Source organism: Oncorhynchus nerka, linkage group LG14 (assembly GCF_034236695.1).
Source record: "Oncorhynchus nerka isolate Pitt River linkage group LG14, Oner_Uvic_2.0, whole genome shotgun sequence".
Taxonomy (NCBI): domain Eukaryota; kingdom Metazoa; phylum Chordata; class Actinopteri; order Salmoniformes; family Salmonidae; genus Oncorhynchus; species Oncorhynchus nerka.
Genome location: NC_088409.1, coordinates 17962262 through 17988236, shown reverse-complemented (window position 1 = coordinate 17988236; position 25975 = coordinate 17962262). Strand labels below are relative to the sequence as shown.

General features: G+C 42.2%; 1 protein-coding gene across 1 annotated transcript in view; it reads left to right on the top strand.

The window, feature by feature from the left end:
• Positions 1–25975, top strand: part of LOC135574966 (mucin-1-like) — a 43805-nt gene that overhangs the window by 9121 nt on the left and 8709 nt on the right. Inside the window, exon 2 of the mRNA XM_065027093.1 lies at positions 8932–9013. Coding sequence (XP_064883165.1) covers positions 9002–9013 — 12 coding nt within the window. The 5' untranslated portion in view covers positions 8932–9001. The remainder of the gene's footprint in view (positions 1–8931; positions 9014–25975) is intronic.

Sequence of the window (25975 nt, the reverse complement as noted above, 5' to 3'; positions counted from 1 at the left end):
TATTCATTGTGATTTAAAATGTAACACTGTTCTTAAATCAGAACTCCTCTAAGACGCTTGATATAACTGTCCCTGCTATCTACAATCTAGAACACAGTTTGCCCTGGGAGTCCAAGCCCAGCAGCTCCTCACACCTGGTTGCAGGAAAAAAGGTCATATCTACAACCTAAAAGCGTTCTTCGGCTGTCCCCGTAGAATAACCCTTTTTGGTTCTAAGTAGAACCTTTTTCACAACGGGCTGTACCTGGAACCCAAAAGGGTCTTCCTGGAACCAAAAAGGGTTCTCCTATGGGGAAAGCCGAAGAACCCTTTTGGAACCCTTTTTTCTAAGAGTGTATCTCATGCTGTTTCTTACAGTAGGATAGGAAGCCTTTCATCACGATCCATCTCTGCTTCGTTACCCCCAGGTAGTTAACCCCAGGTAGTTAACCCCAGGTAGTTAACCCCAGGTAGTTAACCCCAGGTAGTTAACTCCAGGTAGTTAACCCCAGGTAGTTAGCCCCAGGTAGTTAACCCCAGGTAGTTAGCCCCAGGTAGTTAGCCCCAGGTAGTTAACCCCAGGTAGTTAACCCCAGGTTTTCTGTCTGTGCCAGGTGGAGGTCAAGATCTCATTTGATTCTGCATTAAACAATCTTATCCTATAAATGTGAGATTTAACCTATATACTGACTGAGCCTTAGTACGCATCCCAAATGGTTCCCTATTCCATATATATTACATAGAGCTCTGGTCAAAAGTAGTGCACTACAGTGCTTTCGGAAAGTATTCAGACCCCTTGACTTTTTCCACATTTTGTTACATTACAGCCTTATTCTAAAATTGATTAAATTGTTTTTTTCCCCGCTCATCAATCTACACACAATACCCCATAATGACAAAGCAAAAATAGGTTTTTAGAAATGTTTGCTAATTGTTAAAAATAAAAAATTGAAATATTACATATAAATAAGTATTCACACCCTTTACTCAGTACTTTGTTGAAGCACCTTTGGCAGCGATTACAGCCTCAAGTCTTCTTGGGTATGACGCTACAAGCTTGGCACACCTGTATTTGGGGAGTTTCTCTTATTCTTCTCTGCAGATCCTCTCAAGCTCTGTCAGGTAGGATGGGGAGTGTTTCTGCACAGCTATTTTCAGGTCTCACCAGAGATGTGCGATCAGGTTTAAGTCCGGGCTCTGGATGGGCCACTCAAGGACATTCAGAGACTTGTTCCGATGCCACTCCTGCGTTGTCTTGACTGTGTGCTTAGGGTCTGTCACGCCCTGACCTTAGTTCCTTTTTTATGTCTCTATTTTGGTTTGGTCAGGGCGTGAGTTGGGGTGGGCATTCTATGTTGTTTTTCTATGTTTTCTTTTCTATGCGTTTGGCCTGGTATGGTTCCCAATCAGAGGCAGCTGTCTATCGTTGTCTCTGATTGAGAACCATACTTAGGTAGCCTTTTCCCACCTGGTGTTTGTGGGTAGTTGTTTCCTGTTTTGTGTTTTCACCTTTCAGGACTGTTTCGATTTTCATTTCTTACATTTACTTTGTTATTTTCTATTTTTGTGTTCTGGTATAATAAATAATCATGGACACTTACCACCCTGCGTTTTGGTCCGATCCTTCCTACTCCTCATCCGATGAAGACGAAGATCGTTACGGGGTCGTTGTCCTTTTGGAAGGCGAACCTTCGCCCCAGTCTGAGGTCCTGGGAGCTCTGGAGAAGGTTTTCATTAAGGATCTCTCTGTACTTTGCTCTGTTCGTCTTTGCCTCGATCCTGACTAGTCTCCCAGTCCCTGCCGCTGAAAAACACCTCCACAGCCGTAGGGATGGTGCAGGGATGGTGCAGGGATGGTGCTAGGTTTCCTCCAGACGTGACGCTTGGCATTCAGGCCAAAGAGTTCAATCTTGGTTTCATCAGACCAGAGAATTTTGTTTCTCATGGTCTGAGAGTTTGGCAAACTCCCAGCGGGCTGTGCTGCAGACATTTTTTGGTACCCTTCCCCAGATCTGATCCTCGACACAATCCTGTCTCAGAGCTCTACAGACGACTCTTTCAATCTCATGGCTTGGTTTTTGCTCTGACATGCACTGCCAACTGTGAGACCTTATATAGACAGGTGTCTGCCTTTCCGAATCATGTCCAATCAATTTAATTTACCACAGGTGGACTCCAATCGAGTTGTAGAAACATTTCAAGGATGATCAATGGAAACAGGATGCACCTGAGCTCAATTTCGAGTCTAATAGCAAAGGGTCTGAATACTTATGTAAATAAGGTATTTCTGTTTTTAAGTTATTATAAATTTGCTAAAATTTCCTAACATCTGTTTTTCATTATGGGGTATTGTGTATCCATTTTAGAATAAGGCTATAATGTAACAAAATGTGGAAAAAGTCCAGGGGTCTAAATAATTCCCGAAGGCACTGTATGTAGGGAATAGGGTGTCATTTGGGAAGCACACTTAGACATCTCAGTATCAGATACTGAATATCCAGAAAAGCGTATAGGTTGAGGTCAAATAATGACTAATTTGTCACATACTTGGTAAACAACTAGTGTAGACTAACAGTGAAATGCTTACTTACAAGCCCTTCCCAACAATGCAGAGAGAACAATGTAGAAAAATGATAACACAAGGAATAAATACACAATGAGTGACGTTACCTTGGCTATATACACGTGGTACCAGTGCTGAGTGGATGTGCAGGGGTACGAGGTCATTGAGGTAGATACAGTATGTACATATGGGTAGGGGTGAAGTCACCGAAAATTGTGGAATTGGGTTGAAAGAAATAATAGTAACTCTAAACACTTCTGAAATTCTTCAAATGTCTTTCTTGGTGTTTAGCTGACAGTTTTGACAACATTGTACAGTACATACGCTGTGGAGTATCAGTGAAGCAGCTTCCTCCTCAGTGACCATGTTAATCTAGAATGGTAGTGCAGCAGTCTCCTGCTCAGTGACCATGTTAATCTAGAATGGTAGTGCAGCAGTCTCCTCCTCGGTGACCATGTTAATCTAGAATGGTAGTGCAGCAGTTTCCTCCTCAGTGACCATGTTAATCTAGAATGGTAGTGCAGCAGTCTCCTCCTTGGTGACCATGTTAATCTAGAATGGTAGTGCAGCAGTCTCCTCCTCAGTGACCATGTTAATCTAGAATGGTAGTGTAGCAGTTTCCTCCTCAGTGACCATGTTAATCTAGAATGCAGCAGCCTCCTCCTCAGAGCAGCAATCAGTTTCCTCCTTGGTGACCATGTTAATCTAGAATGGTAGTGCAGCAGTCTCCTCCTCAGTGACCATGTTAATCTAGAATGGTAGTGTAGCAGTTTCCTCCTCGGTGACCATGTTAATCTAGAATGGTTGTGTAGCAGTTTCCTCCTCAGTGACCATGTTAATCTAGAATGGTAGTGCAGCAGTCTCCTCCTCGGTGACCATGTTAATCTAGAATGGTAATGCAGCAGTTTCCTCCTCGGTGACCATGTTAATCTAGAATGGTTGTGTAGCAGTTTCCTCCTCAGTGACCATGTTAATCTAGAATGGTAGTGCAGCAGCCTCCTCCTCAGAGACCATGTTAATCTAGAATGGTAGTGTAGCAGTTTCCTCCTCGGTGACCATGTTAATCTAGAATGGTAATGCAGCAGTCTCCTCCTCAGTGACCATGTTAATCTAGAATGGTAGTGTAGCAGTCTCCTCCTCAGTGACCATGTTAATCTAGAATGGTAGTGCAGCAGTCTCCTCCTCGGTGACCATGTTAATCTAGAATGGTAATGCAGCAGTCTCCTCCTCAGTGACCATGTTAATCTAGAATGGTAGTGCAGCAGTCTCCTCCTCAGTGACCATGTTAATCTAGAATGGTAGTGTAGCAGTCTCCTCCTCAGTGACCATGTTAATCTAGAATGGTAGAGCAGCAGTCTCCTCCTTGGTGACCATGTTAATCTAGAATGGTAGTGCAGCAGTCTCCTCCTCAGTGACCATGTTAATCTAGAATGGTAGTGTAGCAGTCTCCTCCTCAGTGACCATGTTAATCTAGAATGGTAGTGCAGCAGCCTCCTCCTCAGAGACCATGTTAATCTAGAATGGTAGTGTAGCAGTTTCCTCCTCAGTGACCATGTTAATCTAGAATGGTAGTGTAGCAGTCTCCTCCTCAGTGACCATGTTAATCTAGAATGGTAGTGCAGCAGTCTCCTCCTTGGTGACCATGTTAATCTAGAATGGTAGTGCAGCAGTCTCCTCCTTGGTGACCATGTTAATCTAGAATGGTAGTGCAGCAGTCTCCTCCTCAGTGACCATGTTAATCTAGAATGGTAGTGCAGCAGTCTCCTCCTCAGTGACCATGTTAATCTAGAATGGTAGTGCAGCAGTCTCCTCCTTGGTGACCATGTTAATCTAGAATGGTAGTGCAGCAGTCTCCTCCTCAGTGACCATGTTAATCTAGAATGGTAGTGCAGCAGTCTCCTCCTCAGTGACCATGTTAATCTAGAATGGTAGTGCAGCAGTCTCCTCCTCAGTGACCATGTTAATCTAGAATGGTAGTGCAGCAGTTTCCTCCTCAGTGACCATGTTAATCTAGAATGGTAGTGCAGCAGTCTCCTCCTCAGTGACCATGTTAATCTAGAATGGTAGTGCAGCAGTCTCCTCCTCAGTGACCATGTTAATCTAGAATGGTAGTGCAGCAGTTTCCTCCTCAGTGACCATGTTAATCTAGAATGGTAGTGCAGCAGTTTCCTCCTCAGTGACCATGTTAATCTAGAATGGTAGTGCAGCAGTTTCCTTCTGGAACAGTAGAACAGTAGTAGTTCATCCTTATCTGACCTCCCACCAGTCCACTTCTCCATGGGAACGGCTCCCACAACATAGTTCCCAGTCCACCTCTCAGCTAACATTGAAGGGGAGGTGGAAGGATACGGAAGGAGACATTAGACCCTACATCCCCCTCTCAGCTAACACTGCAGGGGAGGTGGAAGGATACGGAAGGAGAAGTTAGACCCTACGTCCCCTATGGCCTAGAGAGCATGAGCCACCCGCTGAAAGTAACTAAGCAACTGGAGGCTGCAGGGAACTAACTGCGACAGACGTGTCTGCCACATCTGCCATTCTAGGGCTTTCAGATGTAGTTTCCTATTGGAAAACGACTGGGGTTTTAACTCTGAATGGTGTAGCATGGTGTAGTCTATCAATATACACTTTGTGACTCCCCAAGCACAGTCTGTCTAGTACAGGATTGTGTTATAAAATGACTTAAAGGGTGAGTGGTGAACTACTAGGATGTAGAGGAACAAAGCTGCTCTGAGGATAATAAAATACAGCTTACCCTCTCCTGCCTGCTTCAATATGCTGTCTGTGTGATACCGTGAAACCTCGTACAAACACGCTGGAAGTATGAGTAAGACTTCTAAAAGTCAACCCATTGTCATGTTTAAAGGCAAGGTCAGGAGGGGGTCTGCTGTAGAACGGCCTTAGGAGGCGTCTCAAATGGCAACCTACATCATCCGTGGAGCTTTAGTAGTGTACTAAAGAGGAAATAGGGTTCCATTGAGGACGTGGTCTTAGTAAAAACTGATCTGGGGCCTGCTGTACTGTCATCCTCAGGGACTTTCTCACGGAATCCTTTAACGTGCTCCTTTTCAGACATGTTCTTCTCTTTGTGATTCAGTAACCTTGGTACTGCAGTCGTGTTGGTTTGCTGCCCGAGGACATGCTTGTTTCCGCTGCCACGTATAGATAGGAAATTAAACAAGAAACAATTACCCTGGCTTGTTTTCTCTGTGTACACACACTAACTAAATAAACAGGAGATTGGCTGGGGGACTGAGGCTATAAGAATGTGATGCATTTGACACCTACAGGCCTTGTTCCATATTTTGAGAGGGGTATCTTTTCAATGAGATGACAAGCTTTCTGCCGGAATCAGTCCTAAATGGATTTCACACTCAAGTCCTCTCAACAGGGGATTTGCTGCTGCCGGGCAAGTGAGAAACATTCTGCCACAAAATGTCAGCGATTTCCATGCCGCCATTTGAGCCGTCTCCTATGTGGTGGGGTGGTACCAGCCAGTTTATTTATATTAGACCTGTTATTTATCACACCATACTAGTATTTAAAGAAACCAAAAGACATTCATGTTTTAGAATGAAGAAGAAAACCCCAAATCTGTCCTTTTTTTACACTAAATTATTAGCTCTAAATTTAATCCACCCGGCCTTCTGCTTAGCTTCTTCTTACTCCCCTTAGCTTACTTCTTACTCCCCAGAGAGAGAGAGAGAGAGAGAGAGAGAGAGAGATTTAATTCCTCGCTGAGGATGGCAGGTATGTTAGCGGAAGATAAAAAGTGACATTAATTGAGTGACAGAGCTCGCTATGGGTTTTATCTACAGGAGTTGGTGTGTGGCTGCTTTAGGAAGCTTAAGAAACACACACACTCACATACACATCCCTTTCTCTGTTCTCCTTGCTCATTTTCACCTTATTAAGTGAAGTGTATTCACTATGTAAATCTTGGCAGATAGAAGTCATATATCTTAACATACAAGATAAGCATCAACCACATTTGCAAGAAACACTTACTGTAAAAATCTTTTCTGCAAATCCATAGACATGCTCACACCTGACCACTGAAATGCATATGCAATAGAGGTAGACAAAAAAATAATTTTCTTTTGCACTCATTTCAAATGTTATACTCAAACTCCAACGAAGCATGTTTCATATCGAATGTCTTGTAGTTTCCCAGTATTTATCTGACAATGTAAGGAAAAGACATAGCTACAACACATAGCTACTGTGTAAAACCAGACGAATCATCACAGGTGTTCAGTGTCCACACAGCTATATCCTTTCATTAGTGGGGCACACAGAGACAGAAGCCATTTTGACTGGCCCCGGGAGCTTTGTCACGTTTCTATTTCAATCCATGTTTTACACTGCCCTAATTCTGTATCCTCCTTTAAAAAAAACACATATTATGTGTGTTCTTTCTGTTGTGTATTTTCAGGTTAGGGTGTTCTATGTAAAATCATTGTTTGTCCAGCAGCATATGGTTTGAAAGACAATGAGGGAGCGCTGAGAATAGACAGGGATTGAATTTAACTCCAACTGTCATTACTGTCACATTTAATCAGGTGAAGGGAAACAGACACTATACAGGATTTGTCTAACTGTCATTACATAGGACTGTATAAATAAGTCGCTGCTACTGAGAGTAATGCCTGTTTTGTGTGAATCCATGTTGGGAAAGTTGTGAGAAGCGATAGCTAGCTAGCGGCAAACTATTGGCCCAAAGTGCCGGAGGTCAGACCCGCCCATATTTCAGTGGTCAGGTGTGAGCATGTCTATGGACCCGCCCATATTTCAGTGGTCAGGTGTGAGCATGTCTATGGACCCGCCCATATTTCAGTGAATACAGTTTGTGAATTGTGTCTATAATTCCTTCAATAGACCTTGTTTATCTTTCCTTATTGAATCCAAGTTCAACAATTAATATTTATCTAATACCTGTACTTTATATGTGATACATTTTATTGTACATATGTAGCAATTCCCTATCTGATTATTAACTTTTTATTAACATAATCTAGTAGAAAGGGGGAAATGACCGTAGAAAGGGGAGAATGAACCTCCCTTGTAAATTTGTGAAACATTTAAAATGATAAAACATATTACTCCTTGGGGGAGTTGAGCCATGTTGACTATACTATACTATACTATACTATATTATACTGTACTATACTATACTATACCATATTATACTGTACTATACTATACTATACTATACTATACCATACTATACTATACCATACTATACTATACTATACTATATTATACTATACTATACTACAGGGTTTCCCATAATACCCTGTCCTGGAGCCCTCCCTGGGAGTGCACATTTAGTTTCCCCCCTAGCACTACACAGCTGATTCAAATAATCCAAGCTGATGAGTTTGTTATTTGAATCAGCTGTGTAATGCCTGGGCAAAAACCAAAATGTGCACCCAAGGGGGCCCCAGTACTGAGTTTGGAAAACCATGCTATACTATACTACACTATACTAAACTATATCACACTATGCTACACTATACTAAACTATGTCACACTATGCCCCATCCATACTATACCACACTATACCACACTATACCATACAATACTACACTGTACTGCACAATTCTATACTATACTCAATATACTACTATACTATACTATATGTCCTATGGACCTACTGAACCACAGCGTCGATCATCTACTACACATATTAATGAGAGTGAAATCATTCAAACTCCATTTTGTTAGCTTTCAGGCTTTAATCAATGAGTCAACTAATAAACAATCACGCCCCAACAAGCCTGGACTAGATTGGTCCAAGCAGCAGCAGTAGCAGCAGCAGAGGACTATTTCACCCCAATCAATGGCCATAATCATAGGACTTACGTCTGATAGAGAGTAGTCTGTGAACGCATGATTAATGACCCTATTATCAGCCAGGCAGCGTAGAGTGCCTGCCTGCCTGCCTGCCTGCCTGCCTGCCTGCCTGCCTGCCTGCCTGCCTGCCTGCCTGCCTGCCTGCCTGGGAGAGGAGAGGCATTGAGAGTCCTCACTGTGTCCTCACCTCCCTCCACTGTCTATAAAGAGAGGAAGGGTAGACTGCTGCTTTAGAACAATGCTACTAGATATGTTAGATCAGTATTGACTGTTTTGTAGGTCTCAGTTTTATTGATACGGATACATAAGATGTTGAGTACAATGAATATATTCAGGTTTCTGTCTGCCTGTCCGTCCGTCCGCCTGTCCATCCGCCCGTCCGTCCGTCTGTCCGTCCGTCCGTGTACTTGTACATGAGTGCATGTGTGTTTGTTAAATGGTTCTATGTACTGTATATCACAGTGATGCCTTCACACAACAGAACCAAGATGTTTATGCACATGACAGAAATATCTGTCTTCTTCTTTTTACAGGCTGCAGGGCTTTCATCACCACTGAAAGGTATGCTGTCCTGACGTCTCTCTCAAAGCCAGGAGGACTGACATGGCGTCAGAGGTTTGTCATCTTTCTAACATCTCTGCTGTTCTCACTATAGAATTATATGTCTATGGCCATTAGGGATCTGTATGAATTTGCATTAAAAGTGAGGTGACTTTTTTCACTTACTTATGAGAACAAATGGCAAGTCAATCCGACAGTAAATTACCCTCTATGCCTTCTGCTTCATGAAATGTATGGTAGTAATTTATTGTGTCTATGGGTTTGGAATTTAAGCAAAACGTAGTGGCTAAATAAAAGGTTACAGAATAGATCCTTTTTTCACACAAATGTATTCAAAGATATTGTTGCAGGAAGTGTGTATCATTCGTTATGAATTTTTCATCACAATAGTAATAATTTCAATTCATTACATTTTGCTATAAAACTTGCTAAAAAGAGCTACTTCATCATACCTACATTTCACAGCAAAATATATATATATATATATTTTTAAGGACAAACCTACTTGAATCAATGTAATGAACCAGATTGATTGCTGCGTACCAGTGAACCAACCCTTTGGTTTTTACTGTGATGTAGTGCATTTATTTCAGCCTTTCCTTTTTAAACTGGAGTCGCTTCACACGACTGATGACCGACACAACAACCTATATAAAAAAATACATTGGAAATGAAGTATCCTCTCTCCCAAACAACACTGTGTGCTGGTGAAGTGTACTACAGCTAAAACTCATTTGTAGTCAAACTCAAAATACTAAAATGTAGATAGATGTATCCTATACCATTAAAATGTAGATAGATGTATCCTGTACCATTAAAATGTAGATAGATGTATCATGTACCATTCAAATGTAGATAGATGTATCCTATACCATTAAAATGTAGATAGAATGATCCTATACCATTAAAATGTAGATAGATGTATCCTATACCATTCAAATGTAGATAGATGTATCCTGTACCATTAAAATGTAGATAGATGTATCCTGTACCATTAAAATGTAGATAGATGTATCCTGTACCATTAAAATGTAGATAGATGTATCCTGTACCATTAAAATGTAGATAGATGTATCCTGTACCATTAAAATGTAGATAGAATGATCCTATACCATTAAAATGTAGATAGAATGATCCTATACCGTTAAAATGTACATAGATGTATCAATTTTGTACTTTTTCCCACAGACAAAGTTATACTTCTGTCAAAGGGGACAAACAATATTCAAGATCATATCCTACAGAAACATATTTCATTATAACAACTTCACATCATTATGAGTAGACATTAGTAGGTCTATGTTCAACATCACTATTGTGAGAAGGCTTGACCAGTATAGGGATTAATTACAAGTGGCCAATAATAGACTGCGGATGGGTTTATGAAAATGTCTTTCATCTTCAGCCCCTGCCTCCCTGTCTCTCCACTGTAGCTCGGCGGGTAATGGGGCTGGTCGTGTGTTCATTGTGTGGACTTGTTAGAGTAGAGTAGAAGGGTAGGCCTGCCAATCTGCCCATTCAGCAGCACCACTCTGCATTTCACTCTGCTTAATTCCCTCAGCGGGTTGGCAGCGCTCCTATATTCAAGTTTAACTGGTGAAATAAACCAAACAGCCCTTTATAGCCCTGGGGAAAAAGCATTGTATCATGTCCAGAATCCACATAGATATTTTTGAACTAGATCTACCAAAGGCATAATTGGTCATCAAATACAGTTAAACCCTGACATGTGTCTACATGGGACAGTGTATCTTTGTGGAGTTCATACATACACGCTGTAGTTATTCTAGATTCATATTGATTTCCCATAATACATCAGTTCTGACTGAAATAGTGAAATGTGCAATATGCCGTCCAGTTCCATTTATTCCATAGGTACCTGTACGAAATGGGATTTTATGTCATTGTGTTGCACATTCATTTGTCATGTGAAAAGTGCCAACCCTTTTATGTAAAACATTGACGATGTTCAATATAATTGACATTTTGTTTATTTATTTGTTTATTTGGATCCCCGTTAGCTTTTGCAGAAGAAGTAGTTACTCTTCCTGGGGTCCACAATGATAATATTTTGTTATAATGGTCTAATTAGTAGATGTTAATTCCTCTCCCTTGTGTTGTTCTGATACTGTGGCAAATATAACAAGAGCACATCCTCACATTCCCCAATAAGGCAAAGGGCATATTCTGCTTCATTACAGATCTGATCATGATGATAATGTGACCAAGAAATGACTCTAACTACTTTCACAGTTTAGCCTGAAGGTGGTCGCGTTGGATTCAATTATTTTAGAAGGGAGGGAAAAGGACCTTATTTTGAGACAGCAGAAGGGTACCAAGTTCCCGTGAAAGGAATTAAGAAATGAAATGCTTTAATGGTATTAGTAATGCATTACCGCCGGCTCTCCATTTTATAAATCACCTCTCAATTTAGGACAGATGTACAGAGAAATATTTAGCACAGCTAGCTGGAGGGAGGAGGATGGTGTTGCAGGAAGAGAGAAGTCACATGTTCATTTACTCTCTTGATATCCTGTAATGACATTCATCCTTCCTGTTTTAGTCAAGGCACCAGGTATTAACATATACAGTATCTGTCCTAAGGTCAATAGTACAGGCTCTGATCAATGTCTTTTACTTGTTGGTTATTTGATAAGGAATTATGGTGTTTTTGAGTTCAGTGCAGACCGTAGCTTTATAGTGGGAATGTTGTGTCTTGTGGGACGCAGACATAACATTTAAGTCACATTCAACCTCCCTGAATACTATTAGCAGTGTGTCCTACTTCAATCATTGGCATGTAGTGGCCTAGTGCTTTAGTGTGTCTAGACACACTGTTGACCCCTACTAGCATATGTATATTAACCACATGAACTGTGGAAGACTGTTGGTAGTAGTGGTAAACTGTTTACCATCTATTAACCACATGAACTGGCCCACCTTCCACTGTTTACCACTACTACCATCTATTAACCACATGAACTGACCTGTCTTCCACTGTTTACCATCTATTAACCACATGAACTGTGGAAGACTGTTGGTAGTAGTGGTAAACTGTTTACCATCTATTAACCACATGAACTGGCCCACCTTCCACTGTTTACCACTACTACCATCTATTAACCACATGAACTGGCCTGTCTTCCACTGTTTACCACTACTACCATCTATTAACCACATGAACTGTGGAAGACTGTTGGTAGTAGTGGTAAACTGTTTACCATCTATTAACCACATGAACTGACCTGTCTTCCACTGTTTACCATCTATTAACCACAGGAACTGACCTGTCTTCCACTGTTTACCACTACTACCATCTATTAACCACATGAACTGTGGAACTGGTAAACTGTTTACCATCTATTCATGAACTGGCCACACTGTTTACCACACTACCATATTAACCACATGAACTGGCCTGTCTTCCACTGTTTACCATATTAACCACATGAACTGGCCTGTCTTCCACTGTTTACCATCTATTAACCACATGAACTGACCTGTCTTTACCATCTATTAACCACATGAACTGACCTGTCTTCCACTGTTTACCACTACTACCATCTATTAACCACATGAACTGACCTGTCTTCCACTGTTTACCACTACTACCATCTATTAACCACATGAACTGGCCTGTCTTCCACTGTTTACCACTACTACCATCTATTAACCACATGAACTGGCCTGTCTTCCACTGTTTACCACTACTACCATCTATTAACCACAGGAACTGACCTGTCTTCCACTGTTTACCACTACTACCATCTATTAACCACATGAACTGACCTGTCTTCCACTACTACCATCTATTAACCACATGAACTGGCCTGTCTTCCACTGTTTACCACTACTACCATCTATTAACCACATGAACTGGCCTGTCTTCCACTGTTTACCACTACTACCATCTATTAACCACAGGAACTGGCCTGTCTTCCACTACTACCATCTATTAACCACAGGAACTGGCCTGTCTTCCACTGTTTACCACTACTACCATCTATTAACCACATGAACTGGCCTGTCTTCCACTGTTTACCACTACTACCATCTATTAACCACATGAACTGGCCTGTCTTCCACTGTTTACCATATATTAACCACATGAACTGGCCTGTCTTCCACTGTTTACCACTACTACCATCTATTAACCACATGAACTGGCCTGTCTTCCACTGTTTACCACTACTACCATCTATTAACCACAGGAACTGGCCTGTCTTCCACTGTTTACCACTACTACCATCTATTAACCACATGAACTGACCTGTCTTCCACTGTTTACCACTACTATCATCTATTAACCACATGAACTGACCTGTCTTCCACTGTTTACCACTTCCACTACCATCTATTAACCACATGAACTGACCTGTCTTCCACTGTTTACCACTACTACCATCTATTAACCACATGAACTGGCCTGTCTTCCACTGTTTACCACTACTACCATCTATTAACCACATGAACTGGCCTGTCTTCCACTGTTTACCACTACTACCATCTATTAACCACATGAACTGACCTGTCTTCCACTGTTTACCACTACTACCATCTATTAACCACATGAACTGGCCTGTCTTCCACTGTTTACCACTACTACCATCTATTAACCACATGAACTGGCCTGTCTTCCACTGTTTACCACTACTACCATCTATTAACCACATGAACTGGCCTGTCTTCCACTGTTTACCACTACTACCATCTATTAACCACAGGAACTGGCCTGTCTTCCACTGTTTACCACTACTACCATCTATTAACCACAGGAACTGGCCTGTCTTCCACTGTTTACCACTACTACCATCTATTAACCACATGAACTGGCCTGTCTTCCACTGTTTACCACTACTACCATCTATTAACCACATGAACTGGCCTGTCTTCCACTGTTTACCACTACTACCATCTATTAACCACATGAACTGGCCTGTCTTCCACTGTTTACCACTACTACCATCTATTAACCACATGAACTGGCCTGTCTTCCACTGTTTACCACTACTACCATCTATTAACCACAGGAACTGGCCTGTCTTCCACTGTTTACCACTACTACCATCTATTAACCACATGAACTGACCTGTCTTCCACTGTTTACCACTACTATCATCTATTAACCACATGAACTGACCTGTCTTCTACTGTTTACCATATATTAACCACAGGAACTGGCCTGTCTTCTACTGTTTACCATATATTAACCACAGGAACTGGCCTGTCTTCCACTGTTTACCATATATTAACCACAGGAACTGGCCTGTCTTCCACTGTTTACCACTACTACCATCTATTAACCACATGAACTGTGGAAGACTGTTGGTAGTAGTGGTAAACTGTTTACCATCTATTAACCACATGAACTGGCCTGTCTTCCACTGTTTACCACTACTACCATCTATTAACCACATGAACTGACCTGTCTTCCACTGTTTACCACTACTACCATCTATTAACCACATGAACTGGCCTGTCTTCCACTGTTTACCATCTATTAACCACATGAACTGACCTGTCTTCCACTGTTTACCACTACTACCATCTATTAACCACATGAACTGACCTGTCTTCCACTGTTTACCACTACTACCATCTATTAACCACATGAACTGACCTGTCTTCCACTGTTTACCACTACTACCATCTATTAACCACATGAACTGACCTGTCTTCCACTGTTTACCACTACTACCATCTATTAACCACATGAACTGGCCTGTCTTCCACTGTTTACCACTACTACCATCTATTAACCACATGAACTGGCCTGTCTTCCACTGTTTACCACTACTACCATCTATTAACCACATGAACTGGCCTGTCTTCCACTGTTTACCACTACTACCATCTATTAACCACATGAACTGGCCTGTCTTCCACTGTTTACCACTACTACCATCTATTAACCACATGAACTGGCCTGTCTTCCACTGTTTACCACTACTACCATCTATTAACCACATGAACTGGCCTGTCTTCCACTGTTTACCACTACTACCATCTATTAACCACAGGAACTGGCCTGTCTTCCACTGTTTACCACTACTACCATCTATTAACCACAGGAACTGGCCTGTCTTCCACTGTTTACCACTACTACCATCTATTAACCACATGAACTGGCCTGTCTTCCACTGTTTACCACTACTACCATCTATTAACCACAGGAACTGACCTGTCTTCCACTGTTTACCACTACTACCATCTATTAACCACATGAACTGGCCTGTCTTCCACTGTTTACCACTACTACCATCTATTAACCACATGAACTGGCCTGTCTTCCACTGTTTACCACTACTACCATCTATTAACCACAGGAACTGGCCTGTCTTCCACTGTTTACCACTACTACCATCTATTAACCACATGAACTGGCCTGTCTTCCACTGTTTACCACTACTACCATCTATTAACCACATGAACTGGCCTGTCTTCCACTGTTTACCACTACTACCATCTATTAACCACATGAACTGGCCTGTCTTCCACTGTTTACCACTACTACCATCTATTAACCACATGAACTGGCCTGTCTTCCACTGTTTACCACTACTACCATCTATTAACCACATGAACTGGCCTGTCTTCCACTGTTTACCACTACTACCATCTATTAACCACATGAACTGGCCTGTCTTCCACTGTTTACCACTACTACCATTAACCACATGAACTGGCCTGTCTTCCACTGTTTACCACTACTACCATCTATTAACCACATGAACTGGCCTGTCTTCCACTGTTTACCACTACTACCATCTATTAACCACATGAACTGACCTGTCTTCCACTGTTTACCACTACTACCATCTATTAACCACATGAACTGGCCTGTCTTCCACTGTTTACCACTACTACCATCTATTAACCACATGAACTGGCCTGTCTTCCACTGTTTACCACTACTACCATCTATTAACCACATGAACTGGCCTGTCTTCCACTGTTTACCACTACTACCATCTATTAACCACATGAACTGACCTGTCTTCCACTGTTTACCACTACTACCATCTATTAACCACATGAACTGACCTGTCTTCCACTGTTTACACTACTACCATCTATTAACCACATGAACTGGCCTGTCTTCCACTGTTTACCATCTATTATTAACCACAGGAACTGGCCTGTCTTCCACTGTTTACCACTACTACCATCTATTAACCATGAACTGAACTGGCCTGTCTTCCACTGTTTACCACTACTACCATCTATTAACCACATGAACTGGCCTGTCTTCCACTGTTTACCACTACTACCATCTATTAACCACATGAACTGGCCTGTCTTCCACTGTTTACCACTACTACCATCTATTAACCACATGAACTGGCCTGTCTTCCACTGTTTACCACTACTACCATCTATTAACCACATGAACTGGCCTGTCTTCCACTGTTTACCACTACTACCATCTATTAACCACATGAACTGGCCCGCCTTCCACTGTTTACCACTACTACCATCTATTAACCACATGAACTGGCCCACCTTCCACTGTTTACCACTACTACCATCTATTAACCACATGAACTGTGGAAGACTGTTGGTAGTAGTGGTAAACTGTTTACCATCTATTAACCACATGAACTGACCTGTCTTCCACTGTTTACCATCTATTAACCACAGGAACTGACCTGTCTTCCACTGTTTACCACTACTACCATCTATTAACCACATGAACTGTGGAAGACTGTTGGTAGTAGTGGTAAACTGTTTACCATCTATTAACCACATGAACTGGCCTGTCTTCCACTGTTTACCACTACTACCATCTATTAACCACATGAACTGGCCTGTCTTCCACTGTTTACCACTACTACCATCTATTAACCACATGAACTGGCCTGTCTTCCACTGTTTACCATATATTAACCACATGAACTGGCCTGTCTTCCACTGTTTACCATCTATTAACCACATGAACTGACCTGTCTTCCACTGTTTACCACTACTACCATCTATTAACCACATGAACTGACCTGTCTTCCACTGTTTACCACTACTACCATCTATTAACCACATGAACTGACCTGTCTTCCACTGTTTACCACTACTACCATCTATTAACCACATGAACTGGCCTGTCTTCCACTGTTTACCACTACTACCATCTATTAACCACATGAACTGGCCTGTCTTCCACTGTTTACCACTACTACCATCTATTAACCACAGGAACTGACCTGTCTTCCACTGTTTACCACTACTACCATCTATTAACCACATGAACTGACCTGTCTTCCACTACTACCATCTATTAACCACATGAACTGGCCTGTCTTCCACTGTTTACCACTACTACCATCTATTAACCACATGAACTGGCCTGTCTTCCACTGTTTACCACTACTACCATCTATTAACCACAGGAACTGGCCTGTCTTCCACTGTTTACCACTACTACCATCTATTAACCACATGAACTGGCCTGTCTTCCACTGTTTACCACTACTACCATCTATTAACCACATGAACTGGCCTGTCTTCCACTGTTTACCACTACTACCATCTATTAACCACATGAACTGGCCTGTCTTCCACTGTTTACCACTACTACCATCTATTAACCACATGAACTGGCCTGTCTTCCACTGTTTACCACTACTACCATCTATTAACCACATGAACTGGCCTGTCTTCCACTGTTTACCACTACTACCATCTATTAACCACATGAACTGACCTGTCTTCTACTGTTTCTTCACAGGAACTGTTTACCACTACCATCTATTAACCACAGAACTGGCCTGTCTTCCACTGTTTTACCATCTATTAACCACATGAACTGGCCTGTCTTCCACTGTTTACCACTACTACCATCTATTAACCATGAATGAACTGTTTACCATCTATTAACCACATGAACTGGCCTGTCTTCCACTGTTTACCACTACTACCATCTATTAACCACATGAACTGGACCTGTCTGGTAGTAGTGTTTAAACTACCATCTATTAACCACATGAACTGGCCTGTCTTCCACTGTTTACCACTACTACCATCTATTAACCACATGAACTGGCCTGTCTTCCACTGTTTACCACTACTACCATCTATTAACCACATGAACTGGCCTGTCTTCCACTGTTTACCACTACTACCATCTATTAACCATGAACACCTGTGAACTGGCCTGTCTTCCACTGTTTACCACTACTACCATCTATTAACCACATGAACTGGCCTGTCTTCCACTGTTTACCACTACTACCATCTATTAACCACATGAACTGGCCTGTCTTCCACTGTTTACCACTACTACCATCTATTAACCACATGAACTGACCTGTCTTCCACTGTTTACCACTACTACCATCTATTAACCACATGAACTGGCCTGTCTTCCACTGTTTACCACTACTACCATCTATTAACCACATGAACTGGCCTGTCTTCCACTGTTTACCACTACTACCATCTATTAACCACATGAACTGGCCTGTCTTCCACTGTTTACCACTACTACCATCTATTAACCACATGAACTGGCCTGTCTTCCACTGTTTACCACTACTACCATCTATTAACCACATGAACTGGCCTGTCTTCCACTGTTTACCACTACTACCATCTATTAACCACATGAACTGGCCTGTCTTCCACTGTTTACCACTACTACCATCTATTAACCACATGAACTGGCCTGTCTTCCACTGTTTACCACTACTACCATCTATTAACCACATGAACTGGCCTGTCTTCCACTGTTTACCACTACTACCATCTATTAACCACATGAACTGGCCTGTCTTCCACTGTTTACCACTACTACCATCTATTAACCACATGAACTGGCCTGTCTTCCACTGTTTACCACTACTACCATCTTTAACCATGAACTGGCCTGTCTTCCACTGTTTACCACTACTACCATCTATTAACCACATGAACTGGCCTGTCTTCCACTGTTTACCACTACTACCATCTATTAACCACATGAACTACTACCATCTATTAACCACCTGTCTTCCACTGTTTACCACTACTACCATCTATTAACCACATGAACTGGCCTGTCTTCCACTGTTTACCACTACTACCATCTATTAACCACATGAACTGACCTGTCTTCCACTGTTTACCACTACTACCATCTATTAACCACATGAACTGGCCTGTCTTCCACTGTTTACCACTACTACCATCTATTAACCACATGAACTGGCCTGTCTTCCACTGTTTACCATATATTAACCACATGAACTGGCCTGTCTTCCACTGTTTACACTACTACCATCTATTAACCACATGAACTGGCCTGTCTTCCACTGTTTAACCACATGAACTGACCTGTCTTCTACTGTTTACCATCTATTAACAGGAACACACTGAACTGGCCTGTCTTCCACTGTTTACCACTACTACCATCTATTAACCACATGAACTGGCCTGTCTTCCACTGTTTACCACTACTACCATCTATTAACCACATGAACTGGCCTGTTTACCACTACTACCATCTATTAACCACATGAACTGGCCTGTCTTCCACTGTTTACCACTACTACCATCTATTAACCACATGAACTGGCCTGTCTTCCACTGTTTACCACTACTACCATCTATTAACCACATGAACTGGCCTGTCTTCCACTGTTTACCACTACTACCATCTATTAACCACATGAACTGGCCTGTCTTCCACTGTTTACCACTACTACCATCTATTAACCACAGGAACTGGCCTGTCTTCCACTACTACCATCTATTAACCACAGGAACTGGCCTGTCTTCCACTACTACCATCTATTAACCACATGAACTGGCCTGTCTTCACTGTTTACCTACCATCTATTAACCACATGAACTGGCCTGTCTTCCACTGTTTACCACTACTACCATCTATTAACCACATGAACTGGCCTGTCTTCCACTGTTTACCACTACTACCATCTATTAACCACATGAACTGGCCTGTCTTCCACTGTTTACCACTACTACCATCTATTAACCACATGAACTGGCCTGTCTTCCACTGTTTACCACTACTACCATCTATTAACCACATGAACTGGCCTGTCTTCCACTGTTTACCACTACTACCATCTATTAACCACATGAACTGCCTGTCTTCCACTGTTTACCACTACTACCATCTATTAACCACATGAACTGGCCTGTCTTCCACTGTTTACCACTACTACCATCTATTAACCACATGAACTGACCTGTCTTCCACTGTTTACCACTACTACCATCTATTAACCACATGAACTGGCCTGTCTTCCACTGTTTACCACTACTACCATCTATTAACCACATGAACTGGCCTGTCTTCCACTGTTTACCACTACTACCATCTATTAACCACATGAACTGACCTGTCTTCCACTGTTTACCACTACTACCATCTATTAACCACATGAACTGGCCTGTCTTCCACTGTTTACCACTACTACCATCTATTAACCACATGAACTGGCCTGTCTTCCACTGTTTACCACTACTACCATCTATTAACCACATGAACTGGCCTGTCTTCCACTGTTTACCACTACTACCATCTATTAACCACAGGAACTGGCCTGTCTTCCACTGTTTACCATCTATTAACCACATGAACTGGCCTGTCTTCCACTGTTTACCACTACTACCATCTATTAACCACATGAACTGGCCTGTCTTCCACTGTTTACCACTACTACCATCTATTAACCACATGAACTGACCTGTCTTCCACTACTACCATATATTAACCACATGAACTGACCTGTCTTCCACTGTTTACCACTACTACCATCTATTAACCACATGAACTGGCCTGTCTTCCACTGTTTACCACTACTACCATCTATTAACCACATGAACTGACCTGTCTTCCACTGTTTACCACTACTACCATCTATTAACCACATGAACTGGCCTGTCTTCCACTGTTTACCACTACTACCATCTATTAACCACATGAACTGGCCTGTCTTCCACTGTTTACCACTACTACCATCTATTAACCACATGAACTGACCTGTCTTCCACTGTTTACCACTACTACCATCTATTAACCACAGGAACTGACCTGTCTTCCACTGTTTACCATATATTAACCACATGAACTGACCTGTCTTCCACTGTTTACCATATATTAACCACATGAACTGGCCTGTCTTCCACTGTTTACCACTACTACCATCTATTAACCACATGAACTGACCTGTCTTCCACTGTTTACCATATATTAACCACAGGAACTGGCCTGTCTTCCACTGTTTACCACTACTACCATATATTAACCACATGAACTGGCCTGTCTTCCACTGTTTACCACTACTATCATCTATTAACCACATGAACTGGCCTGTCTTCCACTACTACCATCTATTAACCACATGAACTGGCCTGTCTTCCACTGTTTACCACTACTACCATCTATTAACCACATGAACTGGCCTGTCTTCCACTGTTTACCACTACTACCATATATTAACCACATGAACTGGCCTGTCTTCCACTGTTTACCACTACTACCATCTATTAACCACATGAACTGGCCTGTCTTCCACTGTTTACCACTACTACCATCTATTAACCACATGAACTGGCCTGTTACCTCTACTCCTATAAAGCCATGGTGGCTCAAGGGTATGTCTGTCTGTCTGTTATTCTGTCTGTCTGTTATTCTGTCTGCCTGTCTGTCTGTGGAGAACAGCTGTTTCCTTCAGCAATGCTGCAGTGCCACGCCTGCCAAACACTCAATGAAATACCATCACAGTCGAGTAGCAGGCAGCCGTGGACATACATCCAACACCCTCTGCAGCTGTAGCACAAAGAAGGCTCCTTTTACTGTTCAACGCTACTGCCTGTTGGGATGTTGCCTGGCATGTTACAGATGCCAATGGAGTATATTAGATACGTATAAAATCGGTCCATAATGTTATTGTGTCAGAGAGGAATGAGGGACAGGGGACCGATGGAGGACAGAGCTCCAGAAAGGACTGTCTGTCACTGTTAGCCATGTGTTTTGTGGCAGTCTGGGAACGACAATATGTATGTGTGTCCCACAGAGAAACTCATGAATCCATGCAGAAAGATCCAGACCAGTGGCTCGATCATCACACACACTTTTCCCTATAGATGAATGAGCAGACTGCCTTCTCTGTTCTCCCTATAGATTAATGAGCAGACTGCCTTCTCTGTTCTCACTATAGATTAATGAGCAGACTGCCTTCTCTGTTCTCCCTATAGTTTAATGAGCAGATTGCTTTCTCTGTTCTCCCTATAGTTTAATGAGCAGACTGCTTTCTCTGTTCTCCCTATAGTTTAATGAGCAGACTGCCTTCTCTGTTCTCACTATAGATGAATGAGTAGACTGCCTTCTCTGTTCTCCCTATAGTTTAATGAGCAGACTGCCTTCTCTGTTCTCCCTATAGCTTAATGAGCAGACTGCTTTCTCTGTTCTCCCTATAGTTTAATGAGCAGACTGCCTTCTCTGTTCTCACTATAGATGAATGAGCATACTGCCTTCTCTGTTCTCACTATAGATGAATGAGCAGACTGCCTTCTCTGTTCTCCCTATAGCTTAATGAGCGGACTGCCTTCTCTGTTCTCCCTATAGTTTAATGAGCTGGCTGTCTTCTCTGTTCTCCCTATAGCTTAATGAGCAGACAACCTTCTCTGTTCTCACTATAGTTTAATGAGCATACTGCCTTCTCTGTTCTCCCTATAGCTTAATGAGCGGACTGCCTTCTCTGTTCTCCCTATAGTTTAATGAGCAGACTGCCTTCTCTGTTCTCCCTATAGCTTAATGAGCAGACTGCCTTCTCTGTTCTCCTTATAGCTTAATGAGCATACTGCCTTCTCTGTTCTCCCTATAGCTTAATGAGCAGACTGCCTTCTCTGTTCTCCTTATAGCTTAATGAGCAGACTGCCTTCTCTGTTCTCCTTATAGCTTAATAAGCAGACTGCCTTCTCTGTTCTCCTTATAGCTTAATGAGCATACTGCCTTCTCTGTTCTCCCTATAGCTTAATGAGCAGACTGCCTTCTCTGTTTCTCCTTATAGCTTAATGAGCAGACTGCCTTCTCTGTTCTCCTTATAGCTTAATGAGCAGACTGCCTTCTCTGTTCTCCTTATAGCTTAATGAGCAGACTGCCTTCTCTGTTCTCCCTATAGCTTAATGAGCAGACTGGCTTCTCTGTTCTCCTTATAGTTTAATGAGCATACTGCCTTCTCTGTTCTCCTTATAGCTTAATGAGCAGACTGCCTTCTCTGTTCTCCTTATAGCTTAATGAGCATACTGCCTTCTCTGTTCTCCCTATAGCTTAATGAGCAGACTGCCTTCTCTGTTCTCCTTATAGCTTAATGAGCAGACTGCCTTCTCTGTTCTCCTTATAGCTTAATGAGCAGACTGCCTTCTCTATTCTCCTTATAGCTTAATGAGCAGACTGACTTTCACTGATGGACAGGAACCTCCTGTAAACACTCCCATTACATCTCATTCCTTCTTCTCTCTCTCTCTCTCTCTCTCTCTCTCTCTCTCTCTCTCATTTCACTTCCTTTTCAGTTTAGGAGTGAAGCATGAAAGCAAATGTTCATCTCTCCGATGTCGAGTTGAGGAAGGAAAGAAATATACTCTCATACTGAAATAGTGTTGTTTTAAGGTAGGCTTAAAGGAAGGTTGCCGTATATACAGTAAGGGATATGTCAATCAGTCCATTGTGCAGGATTGACAGGCTGTGGGAAGGTTGCCGTATATACAGTAAGGGATATGTCAATCAGTCCATTGTGCAGGATTGACAGGCTGTGGGAAGGTTGCTGTAGTGGTGTATATAAGGGATATGTCAATCAGTCCATTCTGCAGGATTGACAGGCTGTGGGAAGGTTGCTGTAGTGGTGTATATAAGGGATATGTCAATCAGTCCATTGTGCAGGATTGACAGGCTGTGGGAAGGTTGCTGTAGTGGTGTATATAAGGGATATGTCAATCAGTCCATTGTGCAGGATTGACAGGCTGTGGGAAGGTTGCTGTAGTGGTGTATATAAGGGATATGTCAATCAGTCCATTGTGCAGGATTGACAGGCTGTGGGAAGGCTGATGAGATGATGCCTTTCTGTCACCTGGGCTGTTCCTGACAGCTGCTGCATCCATGATAAGACCTGTCTGTCTGTCAGTCTGTCTGTCCGTCTTCTCAGAAATTGCAGTCGATATTTCCCCTTCCGTCTAGCATGCCAAAGCAAGTTTCTGTTGAATTTGTTTGAGCTTTTTCTCTTAGTATTTGGAAATGGAAATGCATAGGAAAGGGAAAACCATTTCAGATTGATTCGGATGATTCATATCCCATAATACAGGTGATATTATCAGTGAGGGGAATTTCCACATTCATAGAATTCGATACTAACTGTGCAATCTTACAGATTTGCAAATATTATTAGATACAATACCATCAACATGTCCCCTATTACCTGAGCACTGTATCACACATCAGCCAGTCTGTGCTAAAACAAAAAAAACAGAATTAGCCAGGGATGTCATACCCTCAGAAAGTGATCAATTACCAAGACGGTGATGATGCCAACGTCTTATTTCTGGGTGTACAGAATATAATTGATCTTCCGGGAGGGCTGAAGGTTCCATTAGGAAACAAATGCTTGCTTTCATCCAGTAAGCTAAGTCCCAAAGTCTCTCTCTCCATTCTGCAGGCTAAGCACAGCTGTCTGGGAGGAGCGTGAGGGATGGGCTCGTCCATCAGCACAAAGTCAGGCCAGAGGGAGGGAAATGTGTCCCGAGGTGGGAGGATGGGTGGGGTAGGCTGGGCTTGTCTGGAGACACAGGGGACATACTGCACTGTCTGGTCGGGCACCAGGATCATTTAGAAGGGTGTTTTCATTACCGTGAGAAGCTATTCATGCTAACTAATGCTTGCGTTTAGGAAATAGCCCAAGCAAGACAACCAACAAGTCCTTAATTGCTTGTCAAATGGTCTTCGCTCCAAGGAAGGTCTCCTATTTTTTTTGCTTGAATTGGCATTATTTTTATTTCTCTGTTTTTTTTTTTTTACCTCAAATGACTGGTTTAGCCGTTACACATGGACCCTTGTACTGGTGCTGTGCCACACTACAGTATATCATGGGTTCTGTAAGACACTTTTCTTAGCTTGTGAGTGGGATAAGCATCTTCGACTTGAGAATGTATTGATCCTGAATTTCTCCAAGCGGAATGCAGGTGCATACGACCACATTGGAACAGTGAGAGGTAGATTCATCATTTCAAGTGTTTCTGCTAAGCAAATATTGTAATGAATGGGGGATACGCAAAATGATTCTGGAACTATCCGACGGAAATGTCAAGGAGGCATGTTGCTGTGCCGAAGGGACTCCCCCAGAATGGAATCCAATCATGGATTCCACAGAATGGAATAAAGCACAGCACTAAGGACGTGACATCACTGAATGTAGATTACATAGAGATCTGATGAAAAGGAAAGAGATTGGTCCAGACAATGTGGAGGTGTCAGAAATAGTGACATCGCTTGTGTCTGGTGGCCCCTTGTGTGTGAAATGATGCTTGGCTTGGCTGTTTGGGAAATGATCATATTTTATATGAGAATAACTGGAATAAGTTATCTTCTTTGTTCTCAGCTGGAACCTTAGCTCTGGTCCAGGGCATTAAGTGCAGCTTGCTGATGTTGAGCCTTCAGCAAGTTAGACTTAACACTCTGGACCAGAGCTACTAGAAACTATGGTCAATTCTGGCAACTTCCAGAACTTGAGAAAATCTAAGTCCGGTCATTAAGTACAAACCCCCCTTTTGCAAGGATTATCTGTCTTTAACTTGTCTGTACAGAAATGGAAGTGTGTTTGTTAACAGGCCTGTTCAAAAGGACCTCTCACAGTATGGTGCAGTTCAGATGTAACTGCTCTCATTGTTGCCCTGACAGAAAGTGGGAGCAGACATGCGCAGTACTGGGGCGTGTGGTGGCTGATTTTTTTTCGGGACAGGGGAGAGCTTTTCTGCCTATTAAGCACAGTGACATTCTTTGTCTGAAGGACACTGGCTGCCGTCCAA